This window comes from Theobroma cacao, chromosome 4, assembly GCF_053813885.1.
Source record: "Theobroma cacao isolate CCN51 chromosome 4, ASM5381388v1, whole genome shotgun sequence".
Lineage (NCBI taxonomy): Eukaryota > Viridiplantae > Streptophyta > Magnoliopsida > Malvales > Malvaceae > Theobroma > Theobroma cacao.
The window spans coordinates 36,175,731-36,199,200 of NC_142642.1; the positions used below are offsets into that span (position 1 = coordinate 36,175,731).

At 32.9% G+C, this 23,470-nt stretch overlaps 3 protein-coding genes and 3 pseudogenes across 6 annotated transcripts; 3 read left to right on the forward strand and 3 right to left on the reverse strand.

Moving 5' to 3' along the window:
* The first annotated feature begins 2,247 nt into the window (after positions 1–2,247).
* LOC18602844 (putative glutathione S-transferase) lies at positions 2,248–3,388 on the forward strand. The gene is made up of 2 exons (XM_018119380.2): positions 2,248–2,593; positions 2,742–3,388. Exons 1-2 carry the CDS (start codon positions 2,285–2,287, stop codon positions 3,105–3,107), a joined length of 675 nt encoding a protein of 224 aa, XP_017974869.2. The 5' UTR covers positions 2,248–2,284; the 3' UTR covers positions 3,108–3,388.
* A 1,543-nt stretch (positions 3,389–4,931) lies between these two features.
* On the forward strand, positions 4,932–14,956 carry BLI (protein BLISTER). Of its 2 annotated transcripts, none has more exons than XM_018119374.2 (13): positions 4,932–5,461; positions 6,583–7,138; positions 7,308–7,924; positions 8,893–9,012; positions 9,667–9,732; positions 10,640–10,750; positions 11,104–11,180; positions 11,929–11,996; positions 12,117–12,236; positions 13,466–13,626; positions 13,763–13,831; positions 14,035–14,190; positions 14,415–14,956. In XM_018119374.2, exons 1-13 carry the CDS (start codon positions 5,396–5,398, stop codon positions 14,499–14,501), a joined length of 2,274 nt encoding a protein of 757 aa, XP_017974863.2. In that variant the 5' UTR covers positions 4,932–5,395; the 3' UTR covers positions 14,502–14,956. The 2 variants fall into 2 exon arrangements, with proteins under 2 accessions (XP_017974863.2, XP_007034535.3); XM_007034473.3 differs by having other exon boundaries at positions 12,117–12,230.
* Positions 14,957–15,934: 978 nt separating this feature from the next.
* Positions 15,935–16,899, reverse strand: LOC18602846 (putative glutathione S-transferase; annotated as a pseudogene).
* A 630-nt stretch (positions 16,900–17,529) lies between these two features.
* Positions 17,530–18,529, reverse strand: LOC18602847 (putative glutathione S-transferase). Its single transcript, XM_007034475.3, has 2 exons — positions 18,221–18,529; positions 17,530–18,097 (listed from the first exon to the last, which is right to left on the reverse strand). The coding sequence occupies exons 1-2, from the start codon at positions 18,527–18,529 to the stop codon at positions 17,777–17,779; spliced, it is 630 nt and encodes a 209-aa protein (XP_007034537.3). The 3' UTR covers positions 17,530–17,776.
* A 205-nt stretch (positions 18,530–18,734) lies between these two features.
* LOC18602848 (putative glutathione S-transferase) lies at positions 18,735–19,793 on the reverse strand (annotated as a pseudogene). Its single transcript, XR_016025851.1, has 2 exons — positions 19,353–19,793; positions 18,735–19,257 (listed from the first exon to the last, which is right to left on the reverse strand). The product of XR_016025851.1 is annotated as a putative glutathione S-transferase (transcript).
* A 550-nt stretch (positions 19,794–20,343) lies between these two features.
* LOC18602849 (putative glutathione S-transferase) lies at positions 20,344–21,543 on the forward strand (annotated as a pseudogene). Its single transcript, XR_016025849.1, has 2 exons — positions 20,344–20,741; positions 20,873–21,543. The product of XR_016025849.1 is annotated as a putative glutathione S-transferase (transcript).
* Positions 21,544–23,470: the final 1,927 nt, after the last annotated feature.

The window sequence follows — 23,470 nt, forward strand, 5'->3', positions numbered from 1 at the left end:
TGAGCAACATAAGAAACATCAAATAATTAAATGAAAAATTAAAAACATATTTGATTTTTGACATAATATTCAAATAACCTCGTAAATTATTTTAAAAAATTAAATAAACTCTTATTCTTTTATTTTATTCAATCAAAATTTTGTATTTTTATTTTTTATCAAATAAATCTTTATAACAAATGATTAACTAATTATCATTAGTTAAAATACCTATTATCATTCTATAACCACATAGTATTAACATGGCATTGATACAAATAGTAAAAAATATCATATGAACATGTTATTATATCAAATTAGTATGTCACGTCATTATCAATTATAATATATTAGTATGTCATACCATTATCAATTATGATATGTTAGCATGATACATCAGCACCATCCAATATAAAATAATAAGTGACATTTTGACTAAGTTAATTATTAGTCATAAAAGTTTATTTGACTCAAAATAAAAATATAATGACTTATTAGGCTTAGAATAAAAGTATAAAAACTTAATTGAATGTAATAAAAAAATAAAAACTTATTTGAAGTTTACTTAATAGTTTAAGGACTTTTTTAAATATCATACCTTAGATTATTTTTCTTAATAATTTAAAAACTTTTTCAAATATTATGATCTTTGTCTTAAAAGTGAAATTGATCCTACATTATCTAGTTCATGTTTTCCATATATCCTCACTGTAAACTAATTAAATCATGAACTCTTCAAATTAGGGCCTAAGATATCATTTCAAATTTCAAGCACATCCTAGCTATTTCCCCACTAAAAACATCTTGCCCAAGATGTACAAATTGGTGGTATACATTGTTTTGAATTACATGTTTATTATAGAACATATGATAAGGTATGTGACAGAATACGTTATAAATAATTGACTTACAAATGATGTGACTGAATACATGATAATTAATGGGTTAGATAAGTTGTCATGATAGAAGATGTCAATACACGAACAATCAACACCGTGGTAGAAATCATCAATATGGGTGGGATATGTGAAATAGAGATTTTTAATGTTTGGGGGCTTTGATATCATGTTATGAACAAATTTATCATAAAGATGAAAAAAGTGTGTATTACGTGTATATGTATATATGTAAAATGTGTTAATACATGGACAACCGGTGTTTTGACAAAAGATATTAATATGGTGGGATGTGTGAAACAAAAATTGTTGATGTCCAAGGTGACTTTGACATGATGTTACCAAAAGATTTATTATAAAGGTGAATAAAGTATAGTTTAACTGTATCATTATCTTTAATAGTTGATATTGATTAAAAGAGGGCAAAGGAAACAAATAAAATAAAAATTTGGTGAGACCATTTGGTTCAAAATATTGTGGATTGAAAAAATATGAGTTAGATTGGATTGGTCTATTTTTTACATAGACCATCAAAATTTCAATCCAGCCCAGCCCAACCCTCGTTAATCCATGAGTCAAGTTAGGCCAGCCCACTAGTTTTTTTCAAAAAATATTCATTTTCATAATTTTACTTAACAAACTCCTTATCAATAAAATTATTTTATGATTTAATCTATAAATTGAATAATAAAAATATATTACAAACAAATAAATTATATGAAACATAAATTAGCAAATAAATTATATCAAAGGTAAATAAAGTTTCAATTTTTAACATAAACTACAATCTCATAAACATAAGTAAAACATTTAAATCTTATTTGAATGGTAATAATGTCTCAAAGTTTGAATCATTATCATTTAATATTTATTACCATAAAAGAAAAAGAGATAATGAGTTTCAATCTTAACTAAAACTATTAATTTGACAAGTAAAAGTTGAAGACATTGAAATATATAAAATAAATAGTAATATTAGTAACTAAATTATTAATTTTATATAACTAAATATATAAAATTATTAAATTAACTAAAATTATTAATTTAATTTTTTTCTTCTATCTTGGAGGGCTAGCCCACATCAACATGAGATAACTCACTGATCAGATAAGTGGCCCATTTAAGCTTGATTTTAATATGGATATGAATTTTCAAATCCCAGCTCACTTAATTTTTAATAAAAAATGAACCAACTCAATAGATCAGGTCCATTTTAACAGGTTTCCATAGGTAAATCGGATAGAAGAGTCTTAACACTTGAATCAAAATATTCTTGAACAAGAAAAGATTCACTTTCATGGGTATTAATTTCTAAATTGAACCTTATTGTCCAAGCATTTGATTGATGCATATATAGACTTTGGCCTGGCAACAGACTTTGCTCCTTGAGGCTGGAGCTCATCAAAGCAATGGCAGAAGTGAAGCTACACAGATTCTGGGCAAGTCTTTATAGTCATGGAGTGATTTGGGCATTGAAAATCAAAGGTGTAGACTATGAATACATAGAGGAAGACCTTTCTAACAAGACTGAACTACTGTTGAAGTACAATCCTGTTTACAAGAAGATCCCTGTCCTTGTCCATGGCGGCAAGCCAATTGCTGAGTCCTTCACCATCCTTGAATACATCCAGGAAACCTGGCCGGAGAATCCATTGCTCCCAAGTGATCCTTACGAGAGAGCCATGGCTCGATTTTGGATACAATTTGGAGCAGAGAAGGTGATTTTGACCCTTTCACCCTCTTCCTTTAGGCATTGACCCATCATTTTATTCCTTTATTTTTCTATTTCCTTTATTAATTTCTTGTTAAGAATAACTTCCAAAAAAAATTCTTGTTAAGAATAATCAAACTGTATTTTGATCGTAGAGTCCGGTTTTCCGTGCATTTTTTCTATCAACCGGTAGAGAGGAGCAAGAGAAAGCAGCAAAGGAATTCTTGGAAGCGCTCAAAATTATAGAAGAGAAAGCTCTTGGGGACAAGAAGTTTTTTGGTGGTTATACCATTAATTTGGTGGACATCTACTATGGAACGCTGGCCTATTGGTTCAGGAATGTGGAAGAAATAATGGGCGTTGGGGTGCTGGATACAAACACCTCACTTCGACTGTATCAGTGGGCTCAAAATTTCTTGGAAGTTTCTGTCATCAAAGAAACCATTCCTGATCACGACAAAATGTTGGCCTACGCAAGACATGTGAGGAAGAAGTTTGTTGCTGGGCAGCTTAACAAATAGCATTAAATAGCGTCATACTAGCTAGCCTTCCTGAAAATTGATTTTCCTAAACTTGGCAGCTTGGGATGCTTATCTAAAGCTATATATAAGTAATCTGCTTTGTTATGTTTTATTGTATAAATTAAGCATCAAACAAATGAATTCCAGTGTATAAAAGCAGCACAACTTTGGGTTTTGTGGGAGGATTCTTTGTACACGTCCATGATGGTCTCCTCATGGCTTATTTATTTAGGTTAATCTAAAGTGAAGGTTTTGTGAATTTAATGCCTGTATTTGCTTTTAAATTTATGTAATGGGTATCCCAGTTTTATATTAATGAATTATTTATCAAAAAGTAATCTTGAGTCAAATAAATTTGTTGAAGGAAAAGGGTTGTGTGACTTCAATGCAAATTATATAGCAAGATTCGCCTTTTTAAAAATATCATGGACTTGAATGGATGTTTAATTTTTAAAAAACTCTAAATCATCTATAATGACAAATATAAAATTATTAAAAAATTATATTGTTTATTGATGACCAAGGCTGGATCTGCTCTCCACTCGTTTATCCAATCCACAGGAGATGAAGAGCAAGAGACAACAGCTAAAGAAGGCTTGGAAATGCCTAAGAAGAGCAGGCTCGTGATGACAAAAAGATCTTTGGTGGTGATGCTACAATTTTTGTGGGGATATGATATTGAGTCTTGCCCATTGGTTCAAGAACGTAGAAGAAGCAGTAGGTATAAAGATCATTGGAACCAATTACTTTACCAAATCGCATCAATGGAGTGAGTTAGAATTTCATGGAAGTTCCAGTCATCAAACAAAACGTCTCTCAAACTGTGCGAATGTTGGCCTATATGAGACGCATGAGGGAGATGGCTCTGTTTCAGCGCAGCTTCATCAGTAGCTTCAAAGCTACCTCCTGGAAATTTGATTTAAAGTTCACTTCATCCTGGACTCTTGTTTCTCACTTTTGTCCATTTTTGAACGAAACAAAAGCAAGGTGTCCAAGTTATTTATTCCTAATTTTCTCCTTTACCCGTATTGTTTCATAGTAATTTGATTAAATTAATCATTAATTATAAAAATTTATTTAATTTAAAATAAAAATATAAAAATTTAGTTAATTCAAAATAAAAATATAAAATTAAATTTAATAAAATAAAAAATAATAATTTATTTCTATTTTCTTAAATGGCTTGCAAGTTTTACCAATCTATTATTAGCTTTTTATTTTTCATTGCAAAACCAACAACCTTAATTTTTTAGTGTAAAGAAATTCCAATGTGGATGATAGATCTTCAACCTTAATGAAAATGTAACACTTTAAAATTTTTTTAAATTATTTAATAGAATTTAAATAAATTTTGATTTTTCTCTTATATTTAATCAAATTTTTATATATTTATTTTAAATTAAATAATTTTTTTATAATTAAAAATTAGTTAATTATTATTAATTAAAAATTTTATTATAATTTTACATTAAACATAACACACTGATGTGATGTTGATACGATTACGATATGCAGAGCGAAAGATATCATATCTTCATGTCATTATATTAGATACTCATTTGCTTTCGTTTTTTCTTTGCTGTTAAATCTTTAAGCAAAAGTGCGAAACAATCACGATAAAAAACAAAAAAAAGCCGAAAAATACGAAGGGTCCAAGTTCATGGTCCACCCAAGTCACGAAGATACCAACACACCTAGTTAAAACGTGTCAACCTCAGAAACATGAGGTAGTACATTCTTTCATACATTAAGGAGTAACTTTATCGCATTGATCCCACCCAAAAATTTCACTTTAAACAACTTACTATATAATTTTGAAAAATATAGAAAATCTCAAAAAAAAAAAAAAAAGCAGGGAGATCTGTCGAAAACAGAAAAAAAAAAGAATTTTAATATATTTTCCCACGCTTCCAACGAAGAAAAACAGCTCTCCTTCCTTCTTTCTCCGATCTGATCGGTCCTCCCGCCTCCTTTCATTATTTTGTTTCAATTTATTTCATTTCATTTTAGGGTTTTTCTTTTTAATATAAAAAATTTTCAAATTCACCCTACCGTTACTAATTCTTTCCTATATTTCTCGCTCATTTATCGACTCTCGTGTCTATTGATCTGCTTCGAATCTCAATTCTTGGGGGATTTTCTTTGTGGAATCTTTGTCGGTGAACTCGATAATTTCTTAATCTTAATTTTTGTTGTTTTTGATTGGCATTCCTTTTGTGAATTAATGGGGGTAAGAATTGGGAGTTAGAATCGTTAGATTGACGAGATTTTGACGGGGTTTTTGGGAAATGGCGTCCGCTCAGGTCTTGCCTAGTTCGCGGAAACAAGAGCATTTAGAAGCTGGGAAGCGTAGGGTACGTTATTGTTATTGTTCATTGTTTTTCCTTTATTGATTTATTTTGATTTTTTTCTTTTAGTTGTTTCTGTTTTGAAATATGATTAATCGATTTGGTAATTGAATCTGTGACTCATTAAATTTTACGGTTTTATTATTGTAAATTTTTAAATGGTTGTTTGCAATGGAGTTTGTTATAACTAAATTTCGGGTGCAAGCATCATAGATTGCACTTGGATTTTTGGCATATCTGGTCACTGATTTAGGATGTCAATTTCAAAATAGGACTAGAATTAAAAGTTTATTTTGGTATTCTCAGATATGATCTGTAGTATTTACATTGTTTTAGCGATTTTTTGGTCCATCATAGCTGGAATTGAGGGTATATGGAATCAATTATTTTGTTAGATTAGACCTTTGGCAAGTTGCACTGCTGTAATGCCTTAAATATTTTCTTTGTAATCATGTAAGGTAATGCCATTGGCGCTAAAAAAGATAATAGGCTAGGGTTTTAGTTTTTGCCCTTAAATTAGATTTGAGAGCTTATTTGTGTCATTACATTTGAATGGAGAGCTATGCTAGGGTTTGTATTCAAGCTAGAAAGGATGAAGAAGCTTCTTCTGATGCTATACCAAAGCAAGAATGGCTTGCCTGAAAGTTGAGACTAATTATTTAAAATGAACAGTTTATCTGAGTTATGTAAGTGATATTGTTGGAGTTTAAAATTGCTGCTATGCTTTTTTTCCTGAGTGATACATGAGTTGGAGCATTTCTGGTTGTTTAGAGTTCTTCTTCTGTTGTTCAGGTCATGCTTTTCTGTCGATGCTGTTTAACCAAATTTTTCGTTTTCATTAATTTTTTTTAATGATTGGTTCCGCAAAAGTAAAGGAAATTACATTCTACTGTTGTATGTTTAATTCTGAATGCTTGACTTTATTGCGTAGTCTGGTAAGTTAATATCCTCCTAATTTATCCTGTTGTTTGATTGAATTTTTTATAATTTTTATTCTGGATTTATGCTCTCAATAAAAGTTTCAGTTACATGTTTTTACATAAATGGAAATTTAAAAAAGAACGAACAACTTGTCAGGGTTTACATATCATGTGCTTTTACAATTAATACCTCCTTCCATCTTGCAGCTTGAGGAATTTCGTAAGAAAAAAGCAGCTGAGAGAGCCAAGAAGGCAGCATCTACCACCCAAACTCAGGCTTCAGACATTAGCTTAAATGATAAACATCAATTAGAAACTGAAAATGTGCGAATCACTGACTCAAATTGTGCTGGTACATCTGATGGACCTGATCCCTCTTCCGTAAATATAATTAACAATAACAACAACAACAACAAAACAACTGAAGTTTCCCTTGAAAGTCAGCGAGCTTACTCAAATGATACACTTGCTATCCCATCTTTTTTAGCAAATGATTATAATTCGTCGTCTACAGAAGTGCACATGCATGCAAATAGTCAAGAAAATGAGAAATATGGTGCTTCATGGAATGGTGGGCCGTTGTTTAATAATAGCGTACAGATAAAACATATGAGTAATGACTTTCAAGAACCCAAGTCAAAAGAAGATGATGGTTCAATGAAGTTTTCTACAGTTGTAAATCCTAATTCTTCTGAAGATTCTGTTACTAAAATATCTCCACAAAGTTCACTGCAAAGTAAGGCCAGTGAAGGCAGCTTGCTTGGTAATAACCATGTGCTATCTTCTTTCTATGAAGTTAATGTTGAATTTATGAGTTCTTGTGCTGAATATACTTGCTTCTAATGACCAGGGTTTCAATTTTATGTTGTTATTTATAATTTTCTTTTTCTATGGAACTGACCAGTATCATGTGTTCTGTGGTTTAATCATAGACTCTACTGAATCTACCTCGGGTGCAACAAAGTCTGTCCCTGAAGTTGGGCAGAACTTTCAAGGAAGTGCAGAATTTAGAGAACCTATGATTTATGATTTTGGGGAAAGAAAATTTAGCAGTTCAGCCAGTGGTTTTCCGAATGTGCATGCTCCAACCATGCAAACATCTGGATCTTCAGAGTTTACTTTTGATGCCAGAAGTTCCTCTAGTTACATGCCACTGCATTCAGTCACAAATGATTCTCGTTCTAGGAGATCTCGTCCATCTTTCCTTGATTCTCTTAATGTATCCAGAGCTTCTTCCGGTTCTCATTTTCAACATAATGAACCTACAAAGAGTGCAATTGCTTCCCATAGTTCACAACTTAGCAGCATCAGTGCCCTAGGATCATCCCCTTTTGAGAAACCATCAACCGAAGGTGAAACTATGGGAACTTTCTCCAAGCTAGGATATCCCGATTTTCCTGGTGCCAATGAGTATTCTGGTAAATTTTCAGTTCCTGCCAGTAGTAATGGTGACCTCTTGCAACTAAATGTTACTAATGTGAATACCTTGGATAAGAAGCATGAGTTCTACTCAACCAAACAGAATGAGGACTTTGCTGCTTTGGAACAGGTACTCATATTTTTTCTTGTTGAGTTTCCTATCGGTGCCACTCTTACCAGCTTTGTGATATTCTTCTGTTTTCTGGTTCATCCCTTGCCTGAATTATACTGTTTAGTGCCTGTAAGAATGAGTTTGTTAATTACATGGACATACAGTTTGTGCAGTGCACATTTTGATGCCTTAGAAATGTGGATTTATTTTTTTGTGAATTGTTAGACATGAAATATACTGGAGAAGAAAGGTTTGTGGGTCTCTAGAATGCAAAATAAAAAGGGGCTCTGGTTACCGGGCTAATGTGCTTAAGTATCCAATGCTGCTCTTGGAGGTGACAAATCCTGGTGGGAAGTTTAGAGCTTAATTGAGGATGAGGCTGATTCTTTTTGATTTATTGTTCCTTTATGGTGAAACAGTAGATAAGTATATTTGCATCCTAAACACCGTCTTGTATCTGTGGGGTGCTTGTTGGAGTAAGGTGTGGTTAGATTGGAGGATTGGTTTGTATATCAAAAGGCAAGGAGTAGCCTCCTGAGGATTTCACTTATGATGCACTGTTTCAGATTTGAAGACTAATGACATGTTGGTTTCTTAGAGACCACCAAATATTAATGTCTGGTATCTGTGGGGTGCATGCCGGAGTCAGGTGTGGTTAGGTTGGAGGATTGGTATGTTTGTATATCAAATGGCAAGGAGGAGTAGCCTCCTGAGGATTTTATTTGTTTTGCACTGTTTCATATTTGAAGACTAATGGCATGTTGGTTTCTCAGAGACGAGCAAATAGTAATATCTGGTGCAAGATTTCCAAAAAGCCAACTTCCTTCTATGTTTGAAGTTTTTAATACGCACATACTCACACATATCTTTTGATGTAGAAAAATTTAATTTTTCATATGTTATTTATCATGTTGGAGTTGTTTGTTGACTTTTTCCTGGATATCTTGTTTTGACTTGTTTATCTATATATTGTTTTTATTCTGCAGCATATTGAAGATTTGACTCAGGAAAAGTTTTCACTGCAACGAGCTCTTGAGGCCTCACGTACATTAGCCGAATCTTTGGCTGCTGAAAATTCATCCTTGACAGATAGTTATAATCAACAGGTTTGTTTGATATATACGGCATCACTAGCATATTATGGACAGTTGTCTAATGCTTTTGTTTAGGCTATAATGGGGATCTACTTCATCTTTTCCCTTTACATAATTATAAACAGCAGATATTATATTGGCAGTGTTGTAGTTTACTGGGATATATATATACTGATAACTTAAATCTGCTTTTCTTCTTCATGCTTAGTTCTGCAGCTATGTCATGAGGCAAGTGTACAGTGATTTTTAAATGTCCAAGCTAGAGTTTTTATGCCACCAAAAGTCTTAGAATCATAGTCTAAGACTGTGGGAGTGCATACTAGCTGCTGGACACAATCAATAAAACAACTACTTTAAAAAAAAAAAATCTGCTTTTCGTCTTCAAAAGTTTCCGTGCATGAAAGCCCCCTAACAATCAGCTATTTTTGGACATAGGAAAAGAGATTGTAATTTTGAAAACATTTCTGCATGCTCGTGAAAGAGATTGAAAATCTTAAAACAATATGGAAAATGACTCTATTCTTTGGAAACTTTCTTTAGTTTGTTTCTTAGTTTTTAATGTTTCTTATCTGAAGGGCACTCCGTCTCATTTAATTGCCTCCAATTACGATTTTGATTCCTTTTTAAAATCTATTTATTATCTATTGACATATTTTTCCTCCCCAGAGAAGTGTTGTCAACCAGCTTAAATCTGACATGGAGAAGTTACAGGAAGAAATCAAGGCCCAACTGGTAATATTTTGTTATAGTTTAGGGTACTGCTAATCAGCTTAAGTTGTTCACTGAAATAATTTAATCTTGCGTGGCTGCATATCGTGTCATTTATATCATATAGTTGATGTGGGGGTGTCTGTGTGGTGTGTTTCATGCGTGCACATATGCACATGGATTTCAGCCTTGTTTATTCTTTGATAAACTTTTATCTGAAAATTCAAAATCTACTGCTTTCTTCATTGCATTTTTAGTCAGACATGTTAACCAAAAAATGCAGTGAAAAGAACACTGAAATTACTGAGATTCTCTCCTCACTTGATGCTACAATGCTACCGATGCTGCAATACTGCTTTTTCCTCTAGCAAGGTTCAAAACAACATTTAATAAGTTCCCCAATTCGAAATAAATTTCATGGTTGATATTGGGCAGGGGTGTGCTGAGAATTTGAGATTTATGGAGAGATTTTATAGCTATGTTTTGATGGGCATTATTCCTCATCAGAGGAGGAAGATGAGTAACATTTTTTTGTTTGAAGAGATATCTATTTTACTTTTAATCTATAAAAATGATCCACATGGAGGTTGTCTATTGCTCCTGGATTTCACCTCGTTGTCGTACATGATGGCTGATAAACTGCATTTGGTGTTGTAGTTCTGCTCATTGGGTTGTTTAGTGTATAGTTCTGCAAGTCCTTTGGTTGCAAAAGAATGGTGCATAGGATGCAGCTCAGGGGTTTTTGCTGTATTATAAAATGCCATGTAGTATGTTTGCCGTCTGCATTATTTTTTGTGTTCTTTGTTTCATGTTGTTTGAATCAGTGGGGAGCTTTAGAAGCCACAAAATTTCATTTTAAAGTTTTTGACATTTTATTTCAGCGTAATCTTTTGTTATTTTTCTTGATATGTCTGATGTTTGATGTTTGCAGGCGGAACTTGACTCCTTTAAAATGGAATATGCAAATGCACGACTGGAATGCAATGCTGCTGATGAACGTGCCAATATATTGGCTTCTGAAGTCATTGGTTTGGAAGAGAAGGTAGCAAATTATTTTAATGGGTGAAGGTTTTCTTCCTTTTCTTAATATCATTCTATATATTATAAAACTTCTACCTCTTTAGGTAATTTTGCCAAGAGATTGGCAAATCATCCTGTGTTTAATATGCATGGTTGTAATATGTGCTACACAGTGTGTTTTAGGCATGTAAGCTTAAAGGTTTTTAAACTGCCAGTTTAACTTGAATGGCTCTCTTTTCTTTTTTCATATTGACTTAATGTTGTTAATTTGCTTGTTTTAGATGATACTATTAGCTTTTGGATTATCTCCTCTTCCATTGAATGTGTTTCTATGGCACCTGCTAGATTTAAATGTTTTTTAAATCCTTTTTGTAGGCACTTAGATTAAGGTCAAATGAGCTAAAATTGGAGAGGCAATTGGAGAACTCACAGGCTGAAATCTCTTCTTTCAAGTATGCTTTAATTTTTCTTTGATTCCAAAGGACTTGTGATCTATATGTTCAGCTTGAGTTGAATTCTTATTATTCTCCATAGTTCTCTGCTTATATACACATTCTGCATTCAAAAGTAACTTCTAGATTGTAATGCTCATGCATAATTCCCTGGTAGAGAATTAAAGGAGGTTATTGTTGCCATTATTAAACTGGTGCTTAGATTGTCTAAGAAATATTTATTCAATTAAAGTTTTACTAAGTTATCATGACATATCTATGCAAAAAGTAAAAGGAAAAACAAGAAATAAAAAAATTAAATGTGAATCTTAAGTTTTTAGTAAATGCACTGAAATCATCATAGATGATATTAGAAAGTCAGTTTTATGTGCACTTAGGATCTCATTATGCTCTATGTCATTTTACCTCAGATCATTCTTTGGTTAGTGATAATTGGAGAGCTGATCCTCAGTATGTTTGGATTTTTTTTTCTCTTAAGTACTATACATTTACACTACCTTTTTTTGGGTATTAAATTCTGCTGCATATGCCATGCAAATTATTGTTGTCAAGTGCCACATGAATAGAAAATTTATTTACAGTTAATCTTGTTGGAAATAAAGAATTTTGAAAATGAAGTTGGAGGTGGGATTGATTTTGTTTCTTCCACTTTCTATGATATTAACATGGGTTAGACTTCATTTGAATATATTTTCAAATTAAGTACTCTAATAATTTTAGAACTTCTTATGCCTTCTGAATCTTGCAGAAAGAAACTGTCAAGCCTAGAGAAAGAGCGTCAGGATTTTCAGTCAACTATTGAAGCTCTTCAAGAAGGTAAGTATGCTAATATCAGGTGTGTTTGTTTTTATGATATATATTTATATCGAAGTTTCTATATTTGTTTTCTATATTAGTCATATGTTTACTATGTCTTTTTCTTATTCATTTACACAGAGAAGAAGGTACTGCAGTCTAAGCTACGTAAAGCGTCTGCGAGTGGAAAGTCTATTGATGTTATTAAGACTCCTGCTAGTAAGAAGGACATGTCAACTTCAACAGAAGATCTTGGTAATGGTATCTCTTTTCCAGTTGCTGCATACATAAATTGCCATGTCTTATTTTACTGGACCAAAATCCAGTTGCATACTGTAGGAGGCTACTAAGCTTGTTCCCGATTCCAACATATTCTTGGTCAGAGTTGCATGAATTTTTTGCAAGGTCAACTTTTACTTAATAGTAGTCTACCCTTGCAAGTTGAGTAGACTTATTGAAACTTAGTGAGATGTAAAGACCAAAAACCCTTCTTGCTGGTCTACAATGTCTCTGGAATTTCTTGTATGGTATGTCATAGAGAGGTGGTTTGGTTGCATGAAATTGGGTATAGTATTATAATTTACATAGTCTTAAAGTTAAAGGTACGGATCACTAGTTTGATGCATGCCTTGATGCCCTTTAGGTTTAGGTCATGCTGGTGTGTGTTAAAGCACAAGGGCAGATGTTGGGATATTACTTTTAAATGCCAAATATGAGTTGCCAGGTAATTTGGTTAAGAAATCACTTATTGATGCATAATGATCTAGGGTATTGCAAAAAGTGCCCTTTAATTTTCTTATGATCTTTGAGAAAATCTCAAGGATAACTATCAGATTTTTATTTTATTAAAACATAATTAAAATAATAAATTACTGTCTCTGCCCAAGAGTCCAGCATCACAATTCCATTTTTCTGTAAATTGTGAAGTAACTGGGCTTCTGGGTGCGGTATTTTGTTAGTGTTCCTTTCAGGACCTTTGCTTGTCACATGAGTCTGAATTTAATATTTATGTATGTGAAAAGAAGTATAAATATCTTCATATACTAGATGCTCACTAATGAGTCTTTATTGGCAGCATTTGGTCTTGTGGAAGATTCAGATTAGGTAGTATTAGGATGATGGATAAAATACCTCAACTCTTCAATTTCGGAATATACTTGTTTCAGACAGAAGTCAGTCGCTTCAAAGTACTGTTTGATATAAGCATATCATCCTGTATAGCTGTACATATAAGGAAAAACTTATGAAAAACTAAAAGTACTTGTGCGAGACTAATAACAACATCCTTAACTGAAACTTTGAGTTTGAGCTACATATAAGGAAATTGAATGCATGACAAGCATTGCACTGCATATTGACAAGCTGCCAGTGCTTTAAAGCAATTATGAGAAGCCTGATAAGCAATGTAAAATGACAATGGTTTCTTAAAGTTTCTTTGATTTTGCATGGTCCTTAATTGAGTGTTGAGTCTAGTTACTGAACTTTTGCAGCAAGCACGGACACTACTTCTGATGACAGGGAAATGAATAACACTAATGATGCCTCTAGTTTGAGCTTGCTGCTTGAAGATGGACAATTTGAAGCTTCTTCTGTTTATATACCTCCTGATCAAATTAGAATGATTGGAAACATCAATTCTCTAATTTCTGAGGTAGCTTCTGTTCCATGATTCAGATCTTCTTGTGGGTTTTTAATATGGTTTTCTCCTTTTTCAATTGAGAAATTAAGTTGTTGAAGTTGGTGCCTAGATATACCTGTCATGATCATTAGAGGACCTTTTCTTGCAGTTGACATTGGAGAAAGAAGAACTGACACAAGCTTTGTCATCTGAGTTATCTCAAAGTTCAAAGCTGAAGGTAATTTACCTGAACTAGACATGTCAAAATTCAAGTGTTAGTATCAGTCTCATTTTGGTCTTACTGCTAGGTGCTGTCTCAGGCTTTACAGATATCTCTAAAAGATAAATTTTCAACTAGATATGTGGAATTGAAGAACATCTTTATTTATCAAGGTTCCTTTCTTTAGAGCTTGTTCTAATTATTATTGTTGATGAATGAAGGAGTTGAACATGGAGTTGTCGAGGAAACTTGAAGCTCAAACTCAAAGATTAGAGCTTCTGACAGCCCAAAATATGGCAAGTGAGCATATGCCAGCTAGACAACCTGAGTTTCGAATAATGCATGATAATACTCCATATGCTGATGAGGGTGATGAGGTACCACTTCTCTCGCTCTCTCTTATAGTAGCATGACCATGTGTCATTAATTGTTAATCTAACATAATTGGTTAATGGTAGTATTATGTTTTCTTTGGTGTGAGGACTGAGCCTTTGTATCATTGTTAATCTAATCATCGCTAAAAACTTCAGATATCAGAAATATTGAGGAGTTCCGAAGAACAAAAACATTAAACTCTAATAACTATTTAATTTCCTCGTAGGTGGTGGAAAGAGTATTAGGGTGGATTATGAAGCTCTTTCCTGGTGGGCCAGCAAGACGAAGAATCAACAAGCGTATTTCATATTGAATCCAGATATGTTGTCAAGCGAGGTCTATACTTGCATCGGCCTTTTTCGGGTTTGCCTTCCCTTGTTTTGGTGATGAGAGGGAGGTCGTGATTTGTATATTTTGAGTCAAATTATACAACCCATTCTTTATAATAGAAGGAAAATGAGTTTATCTCGAATCAAATTAGCATTGATTGGCAATAATCTAATTGTCAATTATTTGAGAGAAGACAATAATGCGTTAGAAATTTAAACAGTTGATTTTGTTGTCTTGACGGTGTTAAGGCCAAGGCTTCTTCCAGCCTTGGATGCATCTGGCGATAAGGAAAGGCCTTCGATGCAATATCCATCTATGTATACGGTTTGGACCATGTCCTCATTAAAAGTTTCATTCCAAAAATTGGTGTTACTGTTCTTGTTTTTAAGTGTTTATCTGGTTATTATAATTTTTTTAATAAATATGTTTTAAGCTGTATGATATCACAATGCAATGAAATGCATTTGTTCATTCATTTTCTCCTTTTGTTCCAAATTGAATGTTGGTTTTGCATTTTTTTAAAGTTAAATTTAATTAACTTTGATTATAATTTTTTAAGAAATTGTGTGAAATTAAAATTTTTTTCAAAATTTAATTTTGAAATTATCACTCAAAAACAAATTTACAAGAAATATTGGTTAAAGTTATTTTGTATGCCAAAAAAAGTTGACTTTTTTATCAGATATAGAAGAAATGTTTATGTTTTGGATAAAATATTTTTATCTTTTAAATTTTGATCAACATTTTAATTAGTTTTCAAAATAGATATCTTATCTAAATTTTTTTTTATTGTATATATAAGTCTAACAGTTAATCAATCGTTAATATTTTCGTTAATTTGTTAAGGTGGCTTAAGTAAAAAGATAATTTTATTTTTGATTAATTTTTATAATAATTATTATATTTTTTATTAATTAAAAAAAAAACTCCCCATGTGGTAGATTGGAGCTCCCTTAGGGAGCTCGATTTGGAGCTCCTTAAGGGGGCATCGGGGATCCCAAGGAAGCACCTGGTGCTCCCCAAATGGGGAGCCCGATCGGAGCTTCCTAAGGAAGCATCGGGCTCCCCATCTGGGGAGCACTAGGTGCTCCCTTGGGAGCTCCGATGTCTCCTTCCACCTCCTCCCTTGGCCGGTGCTCTCCTTTCTTGGTGAGCTGGAGAGTATCGTTCAGTGTTTTTTATTTTTTAAGAATATAATAATTTTTTAATTTAATAAAAAAATAATATTTTAGTTATTTCATAATTTTTATTAATTATGTTTGTATTCTTAAGACGGAATATTTATTTTAAAAATTAATAAATTTTTATATAAAAAAAATACCTTATCCTTATTTTTTTGACTAAATGAAGGGACTAATATGAAAATTGAAAGAACATAAACCTATGAAGTGTATGACCACCAGGTAATCAAGGCAGAGACATACCAGTGTCTCATTTTGCTAATATCCATAACATGATAAATGAAACATAGAGTATTAAAAGGCAACGTTCCTGATGCTAGTTTCATTTAGATGCCAGCAACATCTCTCTGCGACGCTTTAATAAAGCAAACAGCTTATCACGATCAGGGAGGTTTTCTTTAATTATAGGAACTTCCTTGAAATTTTGGATCCATGACTGCAAACAAGGGAACTTGTGTGCTTCAAATATTTTTAGCCCTGCTGCATCTTCAATAACTCCCAGCCAGTGAGCAACTGCACCAAATGCCATGTCCACCATGCTAATCTTGTCTCCCCGAAGAATTTCTTCCCTCCGATCAAGCCATGGTCTTCAATGGTTTCTAACATTTCCAAGATGTCCTTTACTGCCTTCTCTTGCTCTTCGCCGCTGGCTCGATACATCTTTGAGATTGAGAGACTCTGCCAGTACCCGAGATAATATGGATGTCACTGAACAATGATCAACAAAGATGGAACAATTTTTTAAGTTTTTTAACATAAGAAGTCCAATATCCTGACTGCATTTTACAATATTAGCTAGCACCCTACAATATCATATACATCTAATCTAACCAAAGAAATCTGAAAGCTTAAACAATGAAAAATCATATGCACCAAAGCAAGAAGAATTAGCTTATCATCAGCAAATTTAATCCAAAAACGAGCCATTGCTCTCTCGTAGGGATCACTTGGCAGCAAGGAAGGTTGTGGCCATATCTCTTCAATATATTGAAGGATAATGGTGGACTCACATATTGGTTTTCCATCATGAACAAGCACAGGAATCTTCTTATGAACTGGGTTATACTGAAGAAGCAAGGGGCTCTTATTAAGGAGATCTTCTTCTATGTATTCATAGGGTATGCCTTTTAGTTTCAGAGCCCAAATTACTCTGTAAAAATATGGACTAGTCCAAGCTCCAAACAATTTCACGACAGCCATGATGGAGAGATCAATCAATCTGGTAGATCCTGGATGCCTTCAAAGTAATTTTATAATAATGATTAGAGGTCAAAGTCTACACCAAGGTAACCAATTCCAAATCATAAAAGTAAAGCTCAAGTTTAAAAAATAAAAAATTGACCTGAAGGAAGTACTAAATGTTTAAGAAAAGATGGAGACTTGACTTCAAAAGTGGATCTATCAATTTTTAATATATATCACTAAGGTTCTTGAAACGAGTGGGTTTAATTTTATTGTATCACATGCTTTGAATTGTGTTGTTCAGCTATATATGGATATGTCATACATGATGCAAGCTTAATTAATTGGTTTTGTATTTGAGTCCAAGGAAACTTCACCAGATCCTTCATCTTGTCAATTATTAATGAAGAAAGAATAGAAAACTGGATTACGTTAATTGATAAGAGACTTATTCTGTATTAATATGTTCAATTGATATTAAACTGGATTACGCTACTAACATCTTTTGTTTTTTAAAAATTATTTAGGGGCTTTCATTAATCTGTGGGGAGTGAAGAAGTTCCACCTACAGAATCACAATAAAAGAACAAGGTATTGGACACTACACCCAAACATGTATGGGCAAATTCCTCCAATACTCTGGCTGGATTAGAACAAAAGATCTTGAGCTTCCAATACTGAGCAAAAAACAGACTCACAGGGTCAAAGATTGTACATTTTGCACTTTTACATCAGCCCTGATGGAGATAGAGAAAGATAAACTAAAGTATGACTACACAAAGCTAAATTCCCAGAGAAATGAGTTTTTACAAACAAAATTATCTAGATATATTTTCTGTTCAAAGTGCACACCCCACCTTCTTGGGCCCCTTTCATTCGACTTCTCCTTTATATATCATTTAGCTACCGGAGACATTTCCCTTTGACGCCTTAAGTAAGCAAACATCTCATCAAGGTCAGGGAGGTTTTCTGTGATGACAGGAACTTGCTTGAAATTTCTGAGCCATGCCTGCAGGCGGTGGAGCTTATGAGCTTCAAGTAGTTTCTCCCCTCCCAACCAATGAGCAAGTCCAAAGACAATATCCACCATGTTAATCGTGTCCCCACCAAAAAATTTCTTCTCACCAAGTGCTTGTTCTTCAACCATTTTTAGCATTTCCAAGCTATCTTTCTCTGCTTTCTCCTGCCCTTGACCAACCATCCACATTGCTGGACCCTGTAAAGAACCAAAGAATGGAAACATTTCATCAAGTTAGAAATTTCTTTTGCCAAGAAAAGTTAGAGGTCCCTGTTCTCTTACTAGATGACCAGAAACCTTATAAGTGATGAAGAACTGTACCTTATCTTCAGCAAATTTAATCCAAAATCGAGCCATGGCTCTCTCATAAGGATTACTAGGCAGCAAAGAATTTTGTGGCCATATCTCTTCAATGTATTCAAGAATAATCAAAGACTCGCATATGGATTTTCCACCATGAAAGAAAATTGGTACTTTCTTGTGAAATGGATTGTGTTGGAGAAGCAAGGAACTCTTATTGCAGAGATCTTCTTCTACATAGTCAAATGCTATGCCTTTCAATTTCAAAGCCCATTTGACTCTGTAAGTGTAAGGACTAACCCAAGTTCCAAGCAGCTTTGCTTCAGCCATGTTTGAGATATCAGTTGAGTTCTTTCTTTCTTTCTTTTCTTCTTTTGGTACTCGGACCTATAACTTAAAATAGCAATAGGCTCTCCAATTGAATTATAATAAATGAATGGATTCAAAGAGTACTTCGACAATTCCAGTAGTTGAAGTCAAGAGTCAAAAAAGTCAACAATAAGCAAATTCAATATTGGTGGCTGAACTAATATTTGATGGATGGTTTTTGGAGGGAGGTAAGATTATATGTTAAATACTTAACCTCTACTCTGTTTGAGATCAATCAGGGTAAACAAAATGGACATTGGGTAATTAAAGAAAGTACATCTACCAGTAAAAGTAGAGCCAAGTTCCAGCAGATAACTTTTTATTTTTTCTTTTTGGTACATGTTGTTCCGATGGATAATGAAAATCTATGTCTGTCGCTTTAACAAACGACCAAAATCAGGGAGGTTTTCTTTGATTTCGGGGACTTCCTTGAAATTCTTGGTCCATGCGTGCAGGCGAGGAAACTTGTGGGCTTCCAGTAGATTTCTGCCTAGTATTTTTTCAATGACTCCAGGCCAGTAGGCGAGTCCGCCAAAGGCTATGTCCACCATGCTAATCTTGTCTCCTCCGAAGAATTTCTTGTCTCCAAGGCCATGTTCTTCTATGGTTTTTAGCATTTCCAAGCTCTCCTCAATTACTTTCTGTCGTTCTTCGCCTCTAGTTCCACAAATTTTCCATACTATTGGACCCTGCTAGAATCAAAAGGCGACGTCAAATTAAACAAACTATCAATTAAAATAAAAATGGTAACGTTTTTCTGTTAGAACTATTTTGTTATGGAAACCTTATCATCAGCAAATTTGATCCAAAACCGGGCGATGGCTCTCTCATATGGATCACATGGCAGCAAGGAATTCTGGGGCCATATCTCTTCAATGTATTCAAGAATAACCGAGGACTCGCAAATCGGTTTTCCACTATGAATTAGCACGGGTATCTTCTTGTGAACCGGGTTACATTGGAGAAGCAAAGGACTCTTATTGGAGAGATCTTCTTCTATGTATTCATATGCTATGCCTTTTGAGTTTCAGAGCCCAAATGACCCTGTAACTGTAAGGACTCAGCCACATTCCAAGCAGTTGCACTTGTTCCATGTTTGAGAGATCAATCAGAATGGGCAATGGCCTTGCGCATCTCTAGCTATTCAAATTTTATAGTAATCAAAGAATCGGCAAGTGCTAAATTCCAAGACAATATCGAATAAATAAAAATGGTTTTATATAATTGTTGTAGTCGAAATCGAGAGTGTTCATTTGTGAAGAGCTGGTCATTTTCTCATGAGATAGAAATAGAATAATGAGGTATATGCCTTGAACGAATCATAGCACCATATTAGTGTCCAAAAACGGATAAAGAGAATCGGCCACTCAAATATTAGATGATTTTCCCTTCAATTAATTTCTGAGATCTCAACTGAGTTGTTTTGTTTGGGATTTCATATTTGAATTCCATTTAGATGATCTTGCCCACATTTACCCAATTTCACCTTCTAATTAAAGCCAAGAATTAAGGAGCTAAATTTTCTAAGCAATATTTATACATAAAGGGCAGTAAATAGGCAGATTTCACCCACACCAGAAATAATATAACCATTTCGTTTTCTTTGACTATTGACCAGTTCCACTACAGGACTAATCTTCTTTCCCAATTTCCCACTATAAAATATATGGAGGGTTTCGAAAAGGACAACCCGTTTTGGAATTCAACCATGGATTAACCGAAAAATATTAAAAATGTTTAAGCTGACTGTTTGAGTTGGTGCACTTCATTATTCTCTATAAATTGACTTTTAGAAGGCGTGCAATGCCTCACCGTTATCAGAATTTCAGATTGATCAAGAATCTGAATACTTGATCTCACTCACATGGCTGAAGTGAAGCTGCTTGCTGCATGGCCTAGTCCTTTTTATTATAGAGTGGTTTGGGCCCTGAAACTGAAAGGCATAGCATATGAATTCATAGAAGAAGATCTAGCCAACAAGAGTCCCTTGCTTCTCCAGTATAATCCAGTTCACAAGAAAATACCAGTACTCCTTCATCGTGGAAAGCCAATTTGTGAGTCCATGATCATTCTTGAATACATCGAAGAGATTTGGCCACAAAATTCCTTGCTACCAAGTTATCCCTATGACAGAGCCATTGCTCGTTTCTGGATCAAATTTGCCGATGAAAAGGTAAATCTTTTGCCTTCTAGACATGGGTTTGGAGCATATGCTATTCCTAATTTTCATTTCATTAATCTGAATTGTACAAGATCTATTTAATTGTTATTGATAATTTATTATTGCATCTTTGATTCTTACAGAGTCCAGCAATCTGGATGGTTTTCAGGACCAACGGTGAAGAACACGAGAAGGCGGTTAAGGACAGCTTGTAAATGCTAAAAACCATTGAAGAGCATGCACTAGGAGAGAAGAAATTCTTTGGGGGAGACAAGATTAACATGGTGGATATTGCTTTTGGACAACTTGCCTACTGGTTACCAGTTATTGAAGATGTAACAGGAGTGAAGCTACTTGAAGCTGGCAATTTCCCTCGTTTGCAAACATGGATCAAGAATTTCAAGCAAGTTCCAATAATCAAAGAAAACCTCCCCGATCGTGACGAGATGTTTGCTTTCTTCAAGCGCCGCAGGGAGATGACACTTGCTTCTAAATGACACCATTGTCCCAGAATCTATGTTCTGAATTTTCTCTATACAATCTACTCATTTTATGGATATTACCTAGTGAAACAAATAACGAGTAGAAATTATGTGGCTTAGGCCTCAGTTAGTTAGCAGTAGCACCGAGGTCACTTTAGTTTCCATTGGGCAGGATATGAAATTCGATTGTCCTACATGGTTTATCTTGCATCATCCATGACGTATCTGAATTAACGGATTTTGTAACCTTTCGAGTCAAAAGAGAACCTTCTGGGAAGTCCTCATGCCCCACGTTTTAACAGTTGAATAAGACTAAAGGTTGATGTGGGCTAGCCTCCAGGATAGAAGAAAAAAATTAAATTAATAATTTTAATTAATTTAATAATTTTATATATTTAGTTATATAAAATTAATAATTTAGTTACTAATATTATTATTTATTTTATATATTTCAATGTCTTTAACTTTTACTTGTCAAATTAATAGTTTTAGTTGAAATTGAAACTCACTATCTCTTTTTCTTTTATGGCAATGAATATTAAATAATAATAATTCAAACTTTGAGACATTATTACCATTCAAATAAGATTCAAATGTTTTACTTAAGAATAGAGATTGAGGAAGACATAAATGAGTCTTGAAGTTTTTATTTATTTAGTTATGTTCTTATGTTTACGAGATTATAGTTTATGTTAAAGATTGAAATTTTATTTACCTTTGATATAATTTATTTGTTAATTTATGTTTGATGTAATTTATTTGTTTGTAATATATTTTTATTATTCAATTTATAGATTAAATTATAAAATAATTTTATTGATAAAGAGTTTGCTAAGTAAAATTATGAAAATGAATATTTTTTGAAGAAAATTAGTGGGCTGGCCTAACTTGACTCATGGATTAGTGAGGGTTGGGCTGAGCTGAAATTTTGATGGCCTATGTAAAAAATGGACTACCCAATCTAGCTCATATTTCTCAATCCACAATATTTTGGATTGGATGGTCTCACCAAATTTTTATTTTATTTGTTTCCTTCGCCCTCTTTTAATCAATATAAAATAATGATACAGTTAGACTATACTTTATTCACCTTTATAATAAATCTTTTGGTAACATCATGTCAAAGTCACCTTGGACATCAACAATTTTTGTTTCATGCATCCCACCATATTAATATTTTTTGTCACAACACCAGTTGTCCATGTATTGACACATTTAACATATATACAAATACACATAACACACGTTGTTTTCATCTTTATGATAAATTTGTTCATAACATGATATCAAAGCCCCCAAACATTAAAAATCTCTATATCTTGCGCAAGATGTTTTTAGTGGGGAAATAGCTAGGAAGTGCTTGAAATTTGAAATGATATCTTAAGCCCTAATTTGAAGAGTTCACGATTTAATTAGTTTACAGTGAAGATATATGGAAAACATGAACTGGATAATGTAGGATCAATTTCACTTTTAAGACAAAGATCATAATATTTGAAAAAGTTTTTAAATTATAAAAACAATAATCTAAGGTATGATATTTAAAAAAGTCTTTAAACTATTTAGTAAACTTCAAATAAGTCTTTATACTTTTATTACATTCAATTAAGTTTTTATACTTTTATTCTAAGCCTAATAAGTCATTGTACTTTTATTTTGAGTCAAATAAACCTTTATGACTAATAATTAACTTAGTCAAAATGTTACTTATTATTTTATATCGCGTGGTGCTGATGTATCATGCTAACATATTATAATTGATAATGGTGTGATATACTGATATATTATAATTGATGATGATGTGACATACTAATTTGATATAATAACATGTTCATATGATATTTTTTACTATTTGTATTAATGCCATGTTAAAGCTATGTGGTAATAGAATGATAATAGGTATTTTAATTAATGATAATTAATTAATCATTTATTATAAAGACTTATTTGATAAAAAATAAAAATACAAATTTTGATTGAATACAATGAAAGAATAAGGGTTTATTTAATTTTTTTAAATAATTTATGAGCTTATTTGAATATTATGTCAAAAATCAAATATATTTTTAATTTTTTATTTAATTATTTGATGTTTCTTATGTTGTTCATAATACTTCTCTAGCGGGAGTTAAAAATTTATTATTATATGATATGATGGAAATATGTTTTCTTATGATGATTCCAATTTAATATTACAACTTCTCCATTGAAAAAAAAAATACAATCAAGTCTTATATTTTTATTTAAAATCAAATAAGT

Excerpts from the sequence above, each read along its gene's own strand:
- LOC18602844 (XM_018119380.2), top strand. The coding sequence starts at position 2,285 with ATGGCAGAAGTGAAGCTACACAGATTCTGGGCAAGTCTTTATAGTCAT. Across the intron at positions 2,594-2,741 it reads TACAATTTGGAGCAGAGAAG|AGTCCGGTTTTCCGTGCATT; the intron begins GTGATTTTGACC and ends TTTTGATCGTAG.
- BLI (XM_018119374.2), top strand. The coding sequence starts at position 5,396 with ATGGCGTCCGCTCAGGTCTTGCCTAGTTCGCGGAAACAAGAGCATTTA. Across the intron at positions 11,997-12,116 it reads TATTGAAGCTCTTCAAGAAG|AGAAGAAGGTACTGCAGTCT; the intron begins GTAAGTATGCTA and ends TCATTTACACAG. Across the intron at positions 13,832-14,034 it reads CTCAAAGTTCAAAGCTGAAG|GAGTTGAACATGGAGTTGTC; the intron begins GTAATTTACCTG and ends TGATGAATGAAG.
- LOC18602847 (XM_007034475.3), bottom strand. The coding sequence starts at position 18,529 with ATGGCTGAAGCAAAGCTGCTTGGAACTTGGGTTAGTCCTTACACTTAC. Across the intron at positions 18,098-18,220 it reads TTAAATTTGCTGAAGATAAG|GGTCCAGCAATGTGGATGGT; the intron begins GTACAGTTCTTC and ends GGTTCTTTACAG.